General features: G+C 37.4%; 3 protein-coding genes across 5 annotated transcripts in view; 2 read left to right on the top strand and 1 right to left on the bottom strand.

The window, feature by feature from the left end:
* Positions 1 to 1,174, top strand: part of LOC311083308 (uncharacterized protein) — a 20,945-nt gene extending 19,771 nt beyond the window's left edge. For both annotated transcript variants that reach the window (XM_084114749.1, XM_084114748.1), the window contains exon 21: positions 38 to 1,174. In XM_084114749.1, the coding sequence (XP_083970875.1) occupies positions 38 to 195 (158 nt within the window). In that variant the 3' untranslated portion in view covers positions 196 to 1,174. The remainder of the gene's footprint in view (positions 1 to 37) is intronic.
* sh2d1aa (SH2 domain containing 1A duplicate a) lies at positions 104 to 9,143 on the top strand. Its single transcript, XM_084114751.1, has 4 exons — positions 104 to 235; positions 1,693 to 1,889; positions 7,452 to 7,515; positions 8,269 to 9,143. The coding sequence occupies exons 2-4, from the start codon at positions 1,753 to 1,755 to the stop codon at positions 8,389 to 8,391; spliced, it is 324 nt and encodes a 107-aa protein (XP_083970877.1). The 5' UTR covers positions 104 to 235; positions 1,693 to 1,752; the 3' UTR covers positions 8,392 to 9,143.
* Positions 8,253 to 17,014, bottom strand: part of tenm1 (teneurin transmembrane protein 1) — a 155,502-nt gene continuing 146,740 nt past the window's right edge. Inside the window, exons 30-33 of one of the 2 annotated variants that reach the window (XR_014606269.1) lie at positions 14,908 to 16,128; positions 12,455 to 12,597; positions 9,900 to 12,048; positions 8,253 to 8,380 (exon numbers count right to left, since the gene is read on the bottom strand). Coding sequence is in view for 1 of the 2 variants with exons in the window: in XM_084114746.1 (XP_083970872.1) it covers positions 11,287 to 12,048; positions 12,455 to 12,597; positions 14,908 to 16,128 (2,126 nt within the window). In the remaining variant the exon portion in view is untranslated. Of the gene's footprint in view, positions 8,381 to 9,199; positions 12,049 to 12,454; positions 12,598 to 14,907; positions 16,129 to 17,014 lie in introns of those variants that run through there. The other variant, XM_084114746.1, reaches the window with a different exon arrangement.

A 17,014-nucleotide genomic window follows, 5' to 3' on the forward strand; every position in this document is an offset into this window, starting at 1 on the left:
TACTATTAACATGACATGATATTATTTCCATTTTCAGAGATGAAGGCGAACAATGTGCAGGAGCTTTACCAAATGTTGATTAGGGATTACACAGAAAGAGACAGAAAACTGGAAACAACTGAACAGGCCTTGAGAGAGACCAGAAGAAAGTTGGACAGAGTCTTAAGACTAAAACCCTCATCAGGTTTTGGATAAAGACAACCCAAATCCTTTTCAATAGCCCAAGAAATGCCAGGTTGATGTTTATCGATTTTTCTTAATTATATGAAACGTATTACAATATTTCAGATGTTTTTTTTTCTCTTCAGAAATGTGAAATTAAAATGAATAGCCAACTTAGCCTAATGCTTATGTATTCCATATAATAAAATGGTAACACTTTGCAATACGGTTCATTAGTTAATATTAATGTATTAACTAACATGAACTAACAATGAATAAAACATTTGTTACAGTATTTATTAATACTTGTTAATGTTAGTTAATAAAAATACAGCTGTTCATTGTTTGTTCATGTTAGTTCACAGTGCATGAACTAATGTTAACAAATACATTTGATTTTAATAATTTATTAGTAAATGTTGAAATTAATATTAACTAAGATTAATAAATGCTGTAGAAGTATTGTTCATTCTTAGTTCATGTTAAACTAAGGTAAACTAATGTTAAATAATGAACCTTATTGTAAAGTGTTACCAATAAAATAAAGCAGCACTTAATAAATGTTCATTCCTATTCATTAATGAACAATGTATAGTAGGATTTCCTTATATTAGCATTTTTTTATTTGCCAGCTGATTAGTGACATTCTTTTTGGCAAAATTAGCAGTAGGCTACTTGTCGAATGTCATATAACAATTAGCCTAATGTTCATGAGCAAAGTGTAATCAATTAATTGTATCTATATATAAATAATGCCAAAAGCAACCCTTCTCTTGCTTTTTTAAATGACATTTTTTTTGTATTTTGTTAAATGATTAAATGATCCATTACACCAACCTCTTTATTGTTGCAGCTGCTGCTTATAGTCCCTGTGTATTATGTATAGCCTACTATGTGTTATTAGATAGTTATTGTGTTCTTCACTTTAAAGACCTGAAAATGGGAGATTCAAGCTTTTTAACTCAAGAAAAAAAAAAAAAAAGTTTCAAATTGTCGTTACAACATTGCTACGGACCGGCAGTGCCCCCGCGTGGACACAGTAGTGTAATGCAGAAGAAGAAGAACACTTCATGAATCCCACACTTCATAGTTTAGTCACTCAGTAAACTTTCGGCCACATTATATCAAAAGATTACTCACGTGAAGAGTTTGAAATGCTCAGTTTCATGGGGTGATATTTTGGAACATAATTTTAAAATGTGAGAAAACCAAGTTATTAAAGTTGCTGCGAATGGTCGTGTTTTCTTGCAGCAGTAATAAGCATTTACATAACAGCACTAACGTGGTTAGGTTATAAAGCTCTTAATCCATGGAAAATAGGTGATTCGTCTATAGGCCTATGTATAAATTATCAGAAGTTAGAATAATAAAATTGCTCTTTCAGGAAATCTATTTCAAACCGATAGCAATTGCTGCATAAAGGTGAACAGTAAGTGTTTCTAAGAACAGTCCGAATGTGTCACATTGACATCTGCTGCAGCTGATCCTGTATCAGTTCCATTAACTCAAGCTTCTCTTGACTTCCTTTAGCGAGGTCAGCTCTTGTGGTGTCCAGTGTGCGTGTGTAATTGCTAAAGACAGTGAGATAGAATGGAGGATTTGGCAGAGTATCATGGAGCCATCAGTAAGAGCCAAGCAGAAGAGATCCTGAATGAAGCGGGCAGAGATGGCAGCTATCTGATCAGAGACAGCATGAGCTCCGCGGGGTCTTACTGCGTGTGTGTGCTGTGAGTAACATTACTGCGTGTGTGTGCTGTGAGTAACATTACTACGTGTGTGTGCTGTGAGTAACATTACTGCATCTATGTCTTGTGAGTAGCGTTATGTGCAGAAAGCCGTAACAGTGCCGTGGTTATCAACTATAGTGGTTTGGGACCAAAAATGTGTCACGGGTCTGTTCTAACTTTTGGTTTTGGGACAGCAGGGAAAATCAATGAGACAAACGAGAAACTGCATATTTCGCGTGACAACGCCTCCATTGCTGAGTTAGGGACAGCATACTAGCCTACTCTATTTCTGCCATAAAGATATGGTGAAAATTTAGACTAGACCTACGCAGTTCTGATTTTTGCCCCATTGGTGACAAGGATAGAGAAAATACACCTGCAGCAAAAATAAACATGGCTTGTCATTCAAAATGATCATTAACCATTTTTGTACCAATAAATAGTTGTGTTACTGTGTTGGTACGCCACTTCTGATGTAATGTTAGGTCTAAAACCACTTGAGAACTGTTGTGGCATCATCATATTTGTTGGCAACTTGCGAGTAACAAGATGTGTAAGTTAGTTCACATGCTGTGACTCTGGGCTTCTTCGTAAATGGATCACACTTAGCTTCCTCCCGGTCAAAAACGGACGAAAATTGTAAAATTTAAAGTTTTAAAACCTTAAAATGTAACTTTATTTTTTCCCAGGATAACCAATCAAATATATTTTTGTTCTATAATATTTTCTGATTATTATTTAGAATTTTTTGAGTTTTTTATGATACTTTGCATTAATTATATAATTTTTATGAGCTATTTTTTCCATTAGAATTAATATATATATATATATATTTATTTTATTTTTATTTTTTTCAATAAATGCAACATTTCACATCAAAATAGAGTGCAGGCCTAAAAAAAAAAAATTTTCAAGTGAGAAGAGCGCCATCTAGTGGCTTCAAAATATAAAAATATGTGTCATGTCCTATAACCGCCTATAGGCGGCCTATAGCTTTTTTATTTATTTATTTATTTTTATTCCCATTCGGAAAGAAAAAAATGAATTACTAAGCAACCACTGACTGGAACAACACAAATTATATATCATTTTAAAGCTTAGGATCTCAGCTTTTTAATGTAGTATACATTATAAACATTTATTAACTACTAACGAGTTCTGAGTAATCCCTCTAAAACCGAGTGTACCGCCAGCAGGCGCCACCTAGCTGCGAAAATATTCATTACCATATTATTCATTACCATATTTTTCAAAAATCTTGCCTTGATTAACACAAAGTTGATGTCATTTGAAAGCTTAGAGTCTGAACTTTACAGTGAATGTATCCACTTTGAAAAACTCTTAAGTATTGCTGAGTTATTTGCTGATAAATAGAATTTCTTTTTTTTCATAATCTATAAAATAATGTACTGCAATGTGTCAAAAACATCATACAGCTCATGAAACATTCACAGATCATTGAAAATGGCACTTCATTTTTTACAGAATATTATTACAATTAAAATGAGCCCAAAATTAACATAATCTATTGCTTTTATGACAAGATATTCTTCATGGAGAAAAAATTGCCCATGAGGGGGTGTCAAAGACTGTACAAAAAGGCTATCTCTTTTCCAAATGCTGTAACTTTTGATTCCTTTATCCAATTTTTTTTATTTTTTATCCAGATGCAGCTAACATGTAGGGGGACTTCACTAAAAAAGAATTTTCCTCCTACCTTATTTCCTTCCTGAGTTATTCCATGACAAATAAGAAAGATATGCAAAATCATAATAAAAATTATATATATATATATTTGTCTTTTATCAGCCGTTTCTCGTCAGGACAATGTCCAAATGTAATCTAATTTATATTTTCAAAAAATGTAAAAAGAGTTCTTTCAAATGATATCTACCTTTTGACTCTCCTTGCTACAGTTTTGGAGTTATGATTATATAGTTTTTATATAGTTTGGAGCATAATTTGTTGTGTGTGTGTGTGTGTGTGTGGTAGTTTGTACCACCAAAAGTTTCTCTGAGTTTTGGTATTTTTTCGTATTTCCCATTCATTTCCTATGTCGGTCAGGGAGGAAGCTAAGTGTGACTATTTTTTTTTACGAACCTTTAACATATCCGAATCATGTCCATGATTTTTTTGTGTGTTCACATAGGTAATACAACAAAAGTTACCAAGTGTCATCCCATTCCGATGAAGCAAAAAAAAAAAAAAATTTAAAAATGTAAAAGTTTTCGGTCATTTTTGACCGAAGAAGCCCACACTCGCATCATCATTAACTAAGGGATAATGTAGTCAGTCGTTATTATCGCAAATTATACTACAGGGCCGTTGAATGCTTGAATCTGATTGGTTTACGAACGTTCTAAGGTGTGCATTATTTTCAGGGAAACGTACGGCTAAAGTAGTTCCAGGCAGGTCTTGACCACATTACAGTTCCATATCACTTCGCGTAGTCAACTGTAATAACGGAAAATAGGATACAATTCATAACAAGAAAAAGCATTTAGCCCCATGTGCTTGATCTGCAATTTTCAATGTCTAGCTTCACAATCAATAGAAACATGCAGTTTAATTAATAAGTTAAGTATATAGTGTCCTATCTATAATCAATATAAAATTAAACTGAATATAGGCTAAATAAATGGATAGTCCTGCAGCACGGATTTTTATTGCAGATAATATAACAAATAAATAATTATTGATAGGCCTACTTGTTAAAAGGGCTTTGTGTTTCATTTATTTGGCTATAGTCTACTGTCATCTGTCAATAATGGGGAAAAAAAAAGAATGAACGAATTAATTAAAACGAATTGAATTAATAAATAAATAATAATATTGACGCACATGCTTTTCTGTGTCATTATTACAACGTCTCTCTCTAATAACTGCATTAATAACTGCATAATGAATGTAATTTGATACTTATGACTGATCATGCCCAAACGCGCGTCCAGCGCGTTCAGTCTGTGTTCAAAGTCGGTGTTTAAAATCTGCTGCAGTCGATGAAAACAGTTAGAGATTGTGTCAGCTAGTCGTGTGTCCCCAGCATTAGTCTGCTATCAGTGGCTCAAACCTCCGTTACTAACTCTAAAATTACGTTTTGTAATTAGCAACAGAGGCATGGGATTAGATGCGTAAGAAATTAGTCCTACATACAAGATCATTTTAATGACAAAAACTTTACAAGCGTCTTGAAATACATAATCTGAACAATGTTTCGAGGTGTGGTAACTGTAGTATGTAAGGAATAATTGACGACAGGCCGTTGAATTATTAGAAAAATAATGCACACCCGAGGTGGTAATGCGGTCATCGACAACTGCAACAAAACAACAGTAATATTAATACGGATCGAGGCACCTTGAGGTTATTTGTCACTACAATCGATTAGACTACTGAGACTCGAAATGGCGTAATTTGCGTTAATATGAGTGAAACAAGAGAGTGATTCGAGTTGTCATAAGTAATTGAGAGACAGACCGGTATCATTACCGTGACGAGCAGACGGGCGATGCAGGACTAGTTGTATAAGCATCCGAAATCGTATTTCGCATATTTCGTAATATATAGTATCCTAGGCGAAAAACAAGATGTATCAAAATAAGTATGTCCGGTCCGAATTCACAGTATTCACTCACAAAAGAGTTGGCAAAAAGTACCCGGATTACCTAACGTTACTTCTTCCGGCGCGATTTTGAAGTGTGTAATAATGGACACTTTCCCATACGGCCATGGCATGGGAGAGGATTTTTTTTATTTATTTTTTATTATGCCTTAAACAACATACAGAACAATACAACAGACAATACATGGGAGAGGATTTCTGAATAGCAGTGAAGACATAACTGACGCAGGTAGGTCACATGACAACATGGCGAATGTACGTCCAGGGCTGTGTCCAAAATCACATAATCTCCTGAGTAGGTAGGCTACTCATTATGAATAAGTAATTACTTCACAACCACTATAAAAAGTAGGATCTTATATTATATAGTATGAGTGTGTATGAATGTATCTGGACATACTACCCTAGTGAAAAATATACTAAAATGTAGGCTATTGAAAATACATTTATTTTATGATAAGTATACTACAAATAGGCTCATTTACATATTTATGTAATTTAATATAAATACCCTGCAATTGTACTTTTAGTATATTAAATTGGTATACTTTAAGTCTGCTAAATTGGAAAAACTAATTTTGTACTTAATGCACTTTAGTTATCCAGAAATAGTGCTGAGCCGGGTCCAACTAAAGATATACTTAAGTATATTTTATTGTACTAAAGTGGAACTACTGCAAGTATACTTTAGGTACACTTTCTATATCTTGCATTTAAAGACTGATATTATACAGAGATCATACTATCCTTACTAATAGTAATATTAAAACATTCTAGGCTTAATATTAAGAAATGTGCATTGTGCAAAAAAGAAGTAGCCTACTATGAATAAAGTTTAATTATAATATTCATATCAGTAAGTCTCGAGTGATACGTCAGTAAATATGTTAATGGATTTGTAGTATACTTAGTATGAAATAAATGTATTTTTAATTACATTTAGGTATAGATTTTTTTTCACTATAGGGACATTCATTCGTTGTCATTATCATCATGTACCAGGTATGTCATTCGCCATGACATACCAGCATCAGTTGTGTCCCTTCACTGCCATTCATAAATCCTCTCCTGTGGCCTCGTGGGATAGTAAAGTGTCCATCAAATGCACACTTCAGAATCTTGCCGGAAGTAGTAGGTCATCCGGGTACTTGCCCAATCTTTCATGACCACTGTGAATTCGGTCATACTTCTTTTGTCACATACTGTTTTTCACCTATATAGTAGGGAAGTATGTGATTTCGGATGCAGCCCAGAGAACATACTTTTTTTTTTTAATTCAAAATAAGTAGGCTAACTACTCAAGAGAGGATGCGATTTTGGACGCAGCCATTGCCTCTTAGACTAGTCTGACCAACTTTGCAATTAGGAAGGCTAATCAGTCTTACTTTTTGGATTCTAATGAAATCAATCCATCTTTAATATTTTTACTTAAAAAAATTATGATCAGTCTTGAAGGAAAAAATTATGTGCACTTGTAAGACTAGTCTTAGGGCAGTGGCTCAGTGGGTAGCACTGTCGCCTCACGGCAAGAGTCCGCGCCCTGGCTGAGCCAGGAGTGCTTTCTGTGTGGACTGTGGAGTTTGCATGTTTTCCCTGTGTCAGCGTGGGTTTCCTCCGGGTGCTCCGCTTTCCCCCACAGTTCAAACTCAAAGACATGCAGGTTAGGTGGATTGGATGCATGTAGGGGTGTGAGTGTGAATGTTTCAGGAAGGGCATCAGGTGTAAAAACCTGTGGCAAGTCAAATGTGTGTGAAGTGGACCCTGCAAATGAGCTGAATAAGGGAAGATGGATGGACTTGCAAGACTAGTCTTAGTAGTTTATGCAACCAGCTACAGACTTAAGCATTCTAGACAGGCGTGTAATGGCTACAATACTATTCTATACTATATCTATTATGCTGCAAATAATATCATAATAATAACTGTGTGTAAATCTCCAGGTGTGATGGATGGATTTACACCTACAGAGTTTTCAAACAAAAGGATGGCCTCTGGACAATAGAGGTACGAAGAGATTTAATAGAGCTTTGTATCTTTCCTCAAGTGAAACCTGGATATAGGCCTAGATCTAATTTTGTAAAAACAGATACTTCTGTCTTAACTTAAGTTGTGTGTGATGATGTGTGACCATTTCTGTAGCAAATTTAATGCCACTGTTAAAGTATTTTATAAACGAGAACTACACTATATACTGTTGACTGCAGAGTACACAGTGGAATTTTTTTTTTCTATTTGTGGTCAGTGTGTTGCATGTATTCATAGCTCACCACACAAATTAACAGCCAGAGAATTGCCGATGTGTATCTGTTGTTTCAGTATCACACACACAGCCCATTTCATATGCATTAAGGAAAGGCAAGATGTGCAAAAACCTCAAACACACTTTGAGATGCTGCTAAACATTTGCATTTTGGTTCACTGTGAAACCAAAAACAGTCCCTTATAACATTAAAACAGGCACTTTAAAATGAGCAACATATTAGGTGATGTTTTATCTCATATCTTTGTGCTTACTGTAACTGATCAGCATTAACCACCAGGCACACAAGCAAAATCCCACAAAGTTCTTTTAGTTTATTTATATTTTACACTTACTCAGAGAAATCTTTCTCTATGGATGGGTCATATGGTAGTACCACAAGTTTGTATATATTATTTCTTAGAATTACCATTTCTATTAAATTGTACAATAAAAAATTATGTATAAGGTATAGTACTTTCTATAATTTCTTTATTTTTATTTAATTATTTTTTCAGATGGCTCCTGGGATGAAGGAACGACTCTTTCGAAACGCCAGTAACCTCATAGCTGCGTTTAAGATCCCAGGCCAAGGCATCTCTGTTCCTCTTCTGTATCCGGTGAACAAACCTAAAAAATAACACACAAGTTGAAACAAACACCTCACTGTTTCTACCTGCTGTAAATGCATGCATGGGTATTTCTATGTCTGAGAAAATATCCTTGCATATAGAGGTGGGGGGCTCTTAAGCCAAGGGTAAATTGTAGAAAATTTGTAAAAATGCTGTAAATTGTAAAAAAAAATCAAAAATATTTAAGTGTATTAGATATATCAGGGGAGGAACCATTGAAATGCATTTAATGATTTCAATTTAAATACAATAATGGTTGTTACCTTTCAAGTCGATATCAATATCAAATATAAAAGTAATTGCATATACAATAATTGTAACAACAAATGCTCAGCTATAATATATATGAAATAACTGTCTAGTCCCTACTGTATGTTATATTGTACATCTCTGTACAATACTGTGTATTGTAAGTCTGCCAACTGTTTTCTTCAATGTTTTCAGAGGATTTTTTAAAATAAAGAACCACCTTAAATTAACTAGTTTCAACAATACTCACTTCAGACAGCATCAGCTAATACAGATAGCCATCTATAGATCACTACAGAGAAACCCATAAGCTAAATAGGCCTTGAACAAAGCCAGATGCTATTTTCAGTCTAGTAATGAGAGATTGTCATGTTTGATAACAAGTGTTTCTGGCTAACACTTCTTGCAACAATCTTTGAACTGATATAAAACTCAGTGTTTGAATGATCATTCCTCTTGAGAAACAAATGCAAGATATAAAGCTTACAAATGAAATAAATCACTCTGGAGTGAACAAGTGCTTCATCTGTTCTGTGCAAATACTCACACATACTCACAACACAGAAGAAAGGGTTAAATTTGCATTTTTATTTATAAAAAGGCCACTGCCCAAAGTACTTTGTTTTTAAATAGGCATGTTTAACAAACTGCATTAATCTGTGTACATAAAGGCCTATTTCAGCCAAATATACACCACAGGAACTTGTTTGGCCAAGGAGAGGACACTGAAGTTTTTTTTTGTACTTGACTTCTGAGAGAGGAAGATGATTTGATCATGAAAAAAATTACATATTCCTTTTTCACTTCAGCAATGATTGTGATAATGACAAAGATGCAAACTAAGATAAAAAGAAAAATATTTCTGCCACAATTTTTTTCCTCGTGCAAAGTAATCGTACTTCAATTGAAATGAACATCTGCAAAATATCGAAAACATAACGTGCCTTTAGAGCACCTCTCGCACAAATCTGTTAAATATTTGCACACTCTAAAAATTCAGTCTAATGCATTTATCTCCACCTTATATTCAGTGCAAATATATATCTCAGATTAAGATTACAAAGCTTGATGGTACAGCATATCCACAGAATTCACAAGAAAATACATTTACTCCTAATTCTTTTGAGTGTCATGTATAAATAGTCCAGTATCTATAAACAGTCTACAATAGTCCATTAATGATATACAAGTCCATATCAAGAGTCCTACACACAGAACGTCTACCCACAGTGCTGCAGACTTTAATAGTTTGGAAAAGACAAAAATACCGTTCTTTAGCAGGTGATTCTTTCATTTCCTTACACATCTTCCTCCTCAAGCCTCCTTCTAGTTTCGAGAGGGATCAGAAAAAAGGAAAATGACCAGTCAAAGTAATGGAAAAATCCAAAACGTTGGAGCTTTGACACTCATTTAGAAACCAAAATGACAGACACGTGAAGTGAGTTTCACATTTAGAGTGCAACAAAAGCAACAGAAAAACAGTGAAATCACGTGACAATAAATAAAAAAAGAGCAGCATATTAACTGTAAACTGGGACCACTGTGTGGCATAAATCCATAAATCCTGGGGTATGTTTACAAGAATTCACCTCACAGGCATTAGCATTCATGTTTTTGGCTCCTGCAAGCCAAATCCCAAATGTAAATAAATAAAAAACAAAAATAAAATAATAAAAAAATAAATAATTGCATATAACTAAGGCATGTGACAAATACTGAAGTTGATTATGTACAATATGTCTAAGCCCGTTTCATGTGATCGTTTCTAGCAGACCAGGAAGGCACAATTTCCACATACATATTTTTTTTTTTTTTTCTACTTTGGGGAAAAAAAAGAAAAGTAAACTGTACAGTTTTGGCAAAAAAAAGAAAAAAAGAACAAATTTGTCTTCCACAGCAGCGGTGTAATTCTCTCAGCTTCGTCAACACTGATTAAGCAGAAACAACACAAGATGGTGGTGAGCTCTTGCCAAGACTCCAAACACTGTGAATCTCTTGCTGCTAAGGGGTTAAGTTTTGTGACTTTTGAGTCAGATAATTCTCCAAGAATCCAGAATGCTGTTGTGAATTTGACAGTTCCAGATCTCTGTTTAAACGTCGGGTTTCTGGAAGGTCATTTTGAACTGCGAGGGCCCTGAAAGCCTTCTACGCAAATCCTGGAATGCAAATCGACTGAAAATTCGGAAACATTTAACAAAGCTCAATGAAATCACAAGGAAACCCCTCAGGTTTGCACGATTTAATGCCATAACCAGTTTGACTCGACAAGTCGAATGATTACTGTACACGCTCGAATGAGAGAATCAGCATGTGTAGAGATGAAGACTCCTTAATGTATGTCTAGAACAGTCACAGGTGAATCATTCTCTGTGCCTTCAGATTGGCAAGCAAGGCTTGTTCTTTAGTGAGAACGGTTAAGCCACTGTAAAACAGAAGGACAAGAAACAAACAAAACCAAAAAACAGGAATCTGAACTTGCCAAGAGTGCATCAACAAATGCAAAATCAATACCATCATTTGTCACATTTTAAAGGCAATAGAGTCTTTCTCACTTTGTTTGGTTGGGGGTTCTAAAAAAAAGTTGAAGAGATATGTGGTAGCTTGGAGTGTATAAAGGGGTGTGTAGGCGTGTAGAGGTGTGCTGAAGTGCCGCTGTTACCTGCGACCAGTTTCCACATGTCTGATCAGGTGAATGTTGAAGGGGCTGTCTGCGAGCTCAGGGTGTTGTTCAACAGGCAGAGCGTAGAACCCATCATACCCTGAGACACGGCCCTCTGCAATAAGCTCATCCTTTTCTTTATCAGTCCATGACAAACTTCCGCCCTCCCCCTCCAGGACCCTTTTCTGCTCCCGTAGCCATGCCCCTTGCACAGCTCGTATTCGTGCCGCCTCCAGCACACGTGTGCGTTCTTCCTCCGGCGATGCTCCGTAGCGAATGTTAAAGCTAAGCGCCCCCTGCTGGAGCACAATGTCAGCGAATCGCCGCATTTCCCCTCCAACCATAGCACTTATCTGGGAAACAGAGACGTTTACGCCGTTCTCCAACACTCTAACTCCGCCTCCGGCACCGCCCCCAGCCACTCCCAGATCTGCCTCAAGTGGGCCGGCCTTGGTGAAATAGTGTGTGTCACGCCCTTCCACTGTGAAATGGAGGCCACGCAGGTATAAAGCACCGTTCAGCACAGCCGCCACACGACGGCTGTCCTCGCTTGCCACGCCGATTATCTCAGTTGCCACCACTCCATCACGGACGGCAAATTTCACACCTTTGCCGAAAATTGAAGAAATGGCAGAGAAAATTGGCATGCGACCCTGCCGACCTCCAATTTTCCCATTGGCTGGCGTCATGGGGAGGCGATCCAATGAAATAAAGTTTTTCAAGTGCTTCTGAAGGTCACACTGGATGCCGAGTACAATCTGAGGTGAGATGTTATGAAATAGTTATCATAAGTCTTGTTTGATTGGTGCACAAAATTAACTCTTAAAGGAATAGTTTACCAAAAAATTAATCCACATGACCGGATTGAGTCGGTGAGTTGGATTGGACATTGCTGCCACTTTCATGAATGTGTCAAGGAGATATCTATCATATGACTTGCATAATGCTTTTAAGATTCTTTTATAGTGCTTTTTGGTCATATTGGAGTTTGGACCAACATTATTATCATTATTGTTCCAAAACTTGACAAATGATGATAACAAGAAAAAGTTAATAAAAAGAAAAGAAAATTAGTTTTTTTAGGTAAACCATTCATTTAAGACTAGACTAAATAGACTAATTATGTTGGCGATGAATGCTGTGCTATGGGAAACCTCAACTTACCTTGCTGGTGTCCCAGGTTTGTGTGCGGATCTGTGTGGCCATCATCTCATATGTTTGCTCTGTGTTCTCCACCTTTGGTTTGGGGAACCCTGGAACCACATTATGAAGCTGGAACCCAAAGAGCTGCAGCCAGCTACTAATATCTGTACAGAAACAGATGCAAAACACTGTAAAGCCGTTTAAGATTTTTGTTTAGCTTTTATAAAGAATGCCTTACAGTTTTACAACTTGCAACAGAAATTCTCATGTTTCTCAGAAATTCTCAGAAATTTAAGTGTAGACTACATAAGGAACTGTTCTGCTCATGTGAATGCAATATTACAGAAAATACTGAGCTACGTAAAAGACAAGTCAGCTACAAAAAATTGAATGCAGTGTGAATGCGTCCCTAGCCGTACCCACCATTGAGGCCCCCAAGGTCTGAACCTCTGTTTTTTTCACCTGAGGTATTATAATAAAAGTCACGAAATAATTGCTTAATAATAACTGTTCTTTGGTGCTGCACATATACTGTACAACGCTAAGATAACCGACTTTCTCATCTGAGCTGATCAGTGCTCTAACAGTGAAACTGAGACGTACAATCCAATAAAAAAGCGGGCATTACCATTACTTTTTTAAAAAGGCGAGCGTGAATTCCAGCAGAACACTTCACTTTTAATGGTCAAAAGTGAGATGTAAGATGTAAGTAGGTAGCTAAACTGTGAAGCGATAGAAATGTTAAACGACCGACAGCACTATCAAGGACTGTAAACAACTCAACCGGAGCAATTTTCAGCATATTAGGCATAAGATTAAGAATGAATGTACGTGCAAATTGTGAATTATTTTTTCTAGCATTTTAACTTTTCTTAAACTTCCAGTTTAGCCTTTCAGTAAATCCACTTATCCTCAAAACTACATAAAAATGTAGACAAGGTAAAATGTGTGGCTTTGACAAATGCGTAGGTTGTGGATAGGACAGTCATTTAGCCTATTGTAATGAAAAAATAATTAGCAATTTTATCTTTATTCATCACCTTCTTCCTTTAATTTTCTCTTTTTGGCAAGAAACCTGCAAGCATTTGCATCCTTTGTATTACTGTGCATTCACAACGCCACCGGCGATAGCGTCAAAGTGGCCGGAAGTCATTCATTTTCAATGTGAGCCAGTGGCGAGCTCCTGCGAGAAGCGGCGCGGCGCGTCTTGGGTGATGTGGGCGTCGAGGAGGGTTGAAGTCAGGTCAACTTTATGGTAATGAGCTATGACATGGTTAGGCGGCATCCAATCGTAATGCAGAAATCCTCCACTTGAGAGGATCCAGAGAACGCAGTCCTGTAAACTTTGGTTCCGACCACATTAGTTCCCAAGCAAAATGGAGGAGAGGTTGATCATGTGAATTTGATAAGAAGGTGCGCAACACTATTTACAGGCAACATTTTGCGTTAGAACACTTTTTTTTCAGCAGGAATGCAAATTAGACTAGCACTTATCCATGAACACAAAAGCCACACCACACAAATGGCTTTTGATTGGTTTATTTCGTTTATTGGATCAATTTCTTACTTTGACATTTAAAATATTCCATGAGGTTAACTTACACCCTACTTGTGGTCAGTCTGCACATATAACGATCATCATGCTTGTTTGCTTTGCGGCCCCTTTAAATAAAGTTTTAAAAAAGGCCAAGCATTCGATCTACGTCAGAGCGTCCACGAATCTTTCTACGGCGTTAGTGACAGGGCAGTCTGAGCAAATTTTGACGCTCTCACCGGCGGCGGTGTGAATGTACAGTATATATGCCCATTGCCCATGGCTGGTCAGTGCTCAAAATTTAAAGTGAGAGTTCTATTTCTAAAACCCTAGGTACAGCCAAGAGCATGACAAAAACATTTAGCATGAGTCAGAATTCCCCTGAATTCAGTGAGACATATGGGATTGATGTATTGAACACATTTACATACTGAACAAACCTTTTTGTTTTGCACATCCCTTTTGCAATCACTGAAACAGTAGAGCCTCTCTAAAATGGTGTTGACCCTGGGTTTATGAAGACCTTGTTCTAATGCCAAACTAGCCTCGAGCAAGACACTTGACCCTAGTTTGCTTGAGGGAGACTGTCCTAGTAATTAGTCTACAGCATGTTGCTTTAGCTATAACTAATGAATCTCAGCTCTGCCATGTGCTATTTATCAGCTGTTCATCTCCCCTTAGGGAAATGTCACTGGCATAAAAGCACAATCACAGCTCACAAAGCCAAACCAAAAGCATGACATTTATTTCACTTGACTGGCTATCGCCCCCTGCTTATAATTTCTACATAAAGTACAAGTGAATCTGATCATATTGGACTTTCCAAGTTGAAGTGCCTAGCCAGCTAGGGAAAAGATTCTCTGATAATTATATTTCTGTTTTATCTAACTTTAGCAAGTACAGTCAAAAAACTTAATTAGTCACAAAACGTTTTTCTTACCTGTTGTGAACTTGGTTACATCCTGTAAGTTTCCCAGAGGATAATTGTTCCTAAATGAATACAAATTAAATGGCTTGGGATTCACACTCAGCTCTGCCCACAATTCGTGATTGGGCGTCGTCCATCTTCCAGCTACCACGTCATAGTCGCGTCGACCGAGATGCACCAACCGTGTGAAAGAATCATAGAGACCACCCTGAAAGCCAAAGACGAGAGGAAAGGTGGGGTTGGAATCTCGGTAAACGTCTCCATACGGTGTGTACCGAATTTCCTTCACCACGTGGCCGCGGCTACTGAAAACTGCAAGAGGAGTTCCGGCATTGTCACATGCTATATAGAATTCTTCGCCGCTGCTCATCTCCATGGCGATGAGGTGTCCTTGAAGGTCATAATAGAGGGAAGTGATCTCAGCACTACTGTGGTTGTACAGGTGCGTCACCCGTGTCGGTTCCATCAGATCAGCGTAGAAGAACTGCAGCTGTGCTCCATCACTACTACGGCTGGCCACTCTCCTCCCAAGCCCATCGTAACGGTACCACATCCTCTGTCCGCTGTCCCGGTCGTAGGCGCCCAAAAGCAGTCCATTCGAACCGTAATCAAAGAGAAGATTGCCACGGAGACGCAAGAACCCGTCCTCATCGGTGCGGTACTGGATCTCTCCAAGGCGTGTGATGCGGTCACGGAGATCATAGCGTAGCGGTGTCAAACGTGCACTGTTACCGTGACTCAGTAAGTTGATGTTTCCGTTTAGGTCGTAGCTGTAACGCCACTGTGGGCGGTCATTTATGGCGACTGTCTGCAACTGCCCATCTGCGTCATACTCGTATGCATAGCGCGTGATGTTGCTGTCCACACCGATGCGAATATCACAATTTATGACACGTCCCATGCTGTCGTACTGCAGTGTCATCCAGTAGGCGATGGATTTCAGAATCTCATACTGAACCTCGATTACTTGCCCAGTTGGGTTGAAGATTTTAGTGTGCTTCATGGCATGTGTGGTGATGACCTGGTTCAGGTCGTAGTTGATAACGCTGAACTTCCCGAACTGCTCGATTCGTCCCGACACGTCCACGTAGCGGTAGAGGTCAATCGGAAGTGGTGTTTCGTTGATCATAGCTTGCATGCTGGTGACTCTGAAGTTGTTGTAGCTGTAGTCGAAGCGAGCATTAACCAATCCTTCTTCGCTGAAACGATATATTTGTCTACTCACCAGAGGACCTGAATCCAAGAAATAGAGAGAAAAAGAGAAAAGAAAAAAAATAAGATGAGAAGTTAGTAGAGAGCCACACAGAGGTTAGGTAAAACAAGAGTCAGCTTCGCCACAGTGTGAGATTGGATGAACTCCCCCACTGTCAGACGACTGATTGTGATTCAAAGCGCTTTTAGATCAGCCAAGCAGTAGGGGATTGAAAGCGAAGTGACAAAAGGAAGATTAAATGTCAGCCTGTATGTTTATTGGTGCAAGAGTACAACCTGTTTACCTGTCCAACTGCTCACACATCTTACTTGTCTCTCTGTCTCACGGGATTATCACCTCACCTGTTTATTTGTGCAAAGATGCCATGGTGATACCTGTCTCTTTGCTAATTTAAGTAAGCATTTCACCTGGTTACTGGCTACAGCAAAACTTGATAAATGTATGGAAAATCGTATTACATGGCTTTCTTTAAATTACAGCTGATTGGTATGGTATGACAGTACATAAAATGTGATGGCAGAAATGCCGCTTATACTACGGTAGATATATTTGCATAGCTAATAGAGTACAGTATGTGTCATTTTTAATATAATTAATTAGGAGTAATCAAAAAGGGCACCACATGGTTATTAAAAAAGAAACCACTTTATGGTGAATTTACAGCAATCATAATTAAAGCATGAATAAGAATTGGAATCGTAAAGAATTTAACTCTTTAATGTTTAGTTTAAGAAAGAAATATTTTGAAATGTAATTGTAATTCCATTAACCATATGATTAGATCATTTTAATCACAACTAAACAACCAGACAGTTTGATTCACTAAAATAGAATCAACACATAAGAATAATTTGTTTGGGAATCAAACTACACTGAGAGCACTGTGTTGTTGAGTCACTAAAAAGA

Source organism: Abramis brama, assembly GCF_963993115.1.
Source record: "Abramis brama genome assembly, chromosome: 5".
In the NCBI taxonomy this organism is placed as follows: Eukaryota; Metazoa; Chordata; class Actinopteri; order Cypriniformes; family Leuciscidae; genus Abramis; species Abramis brama.

Bases quoted from the DNA above. Each gene is read 5' to 3' on its own strand.
- sh2d1aa (XM_084114751.1), top strand. From the start codon at position 1,753: ATGGAGGATTTGGCAGAGTATCATGGAGCCATCAGTAAGAGCCAAGCA. The intron at 1,890-7,451 runs GTGAGTAACATT...GTAAATCTCCAG, and splicing joins TCTTACTGCGTGTGTGTGCT to GTGTGATGGATGGATTTACA. The intron at 7,516-8,268 runs GTACGAAGAGAT...TTATTTTTTCAG, and splicing joins ATGGCCTCTGGACAATAGAG to ATGGCTCCTGGGATGAAGGA.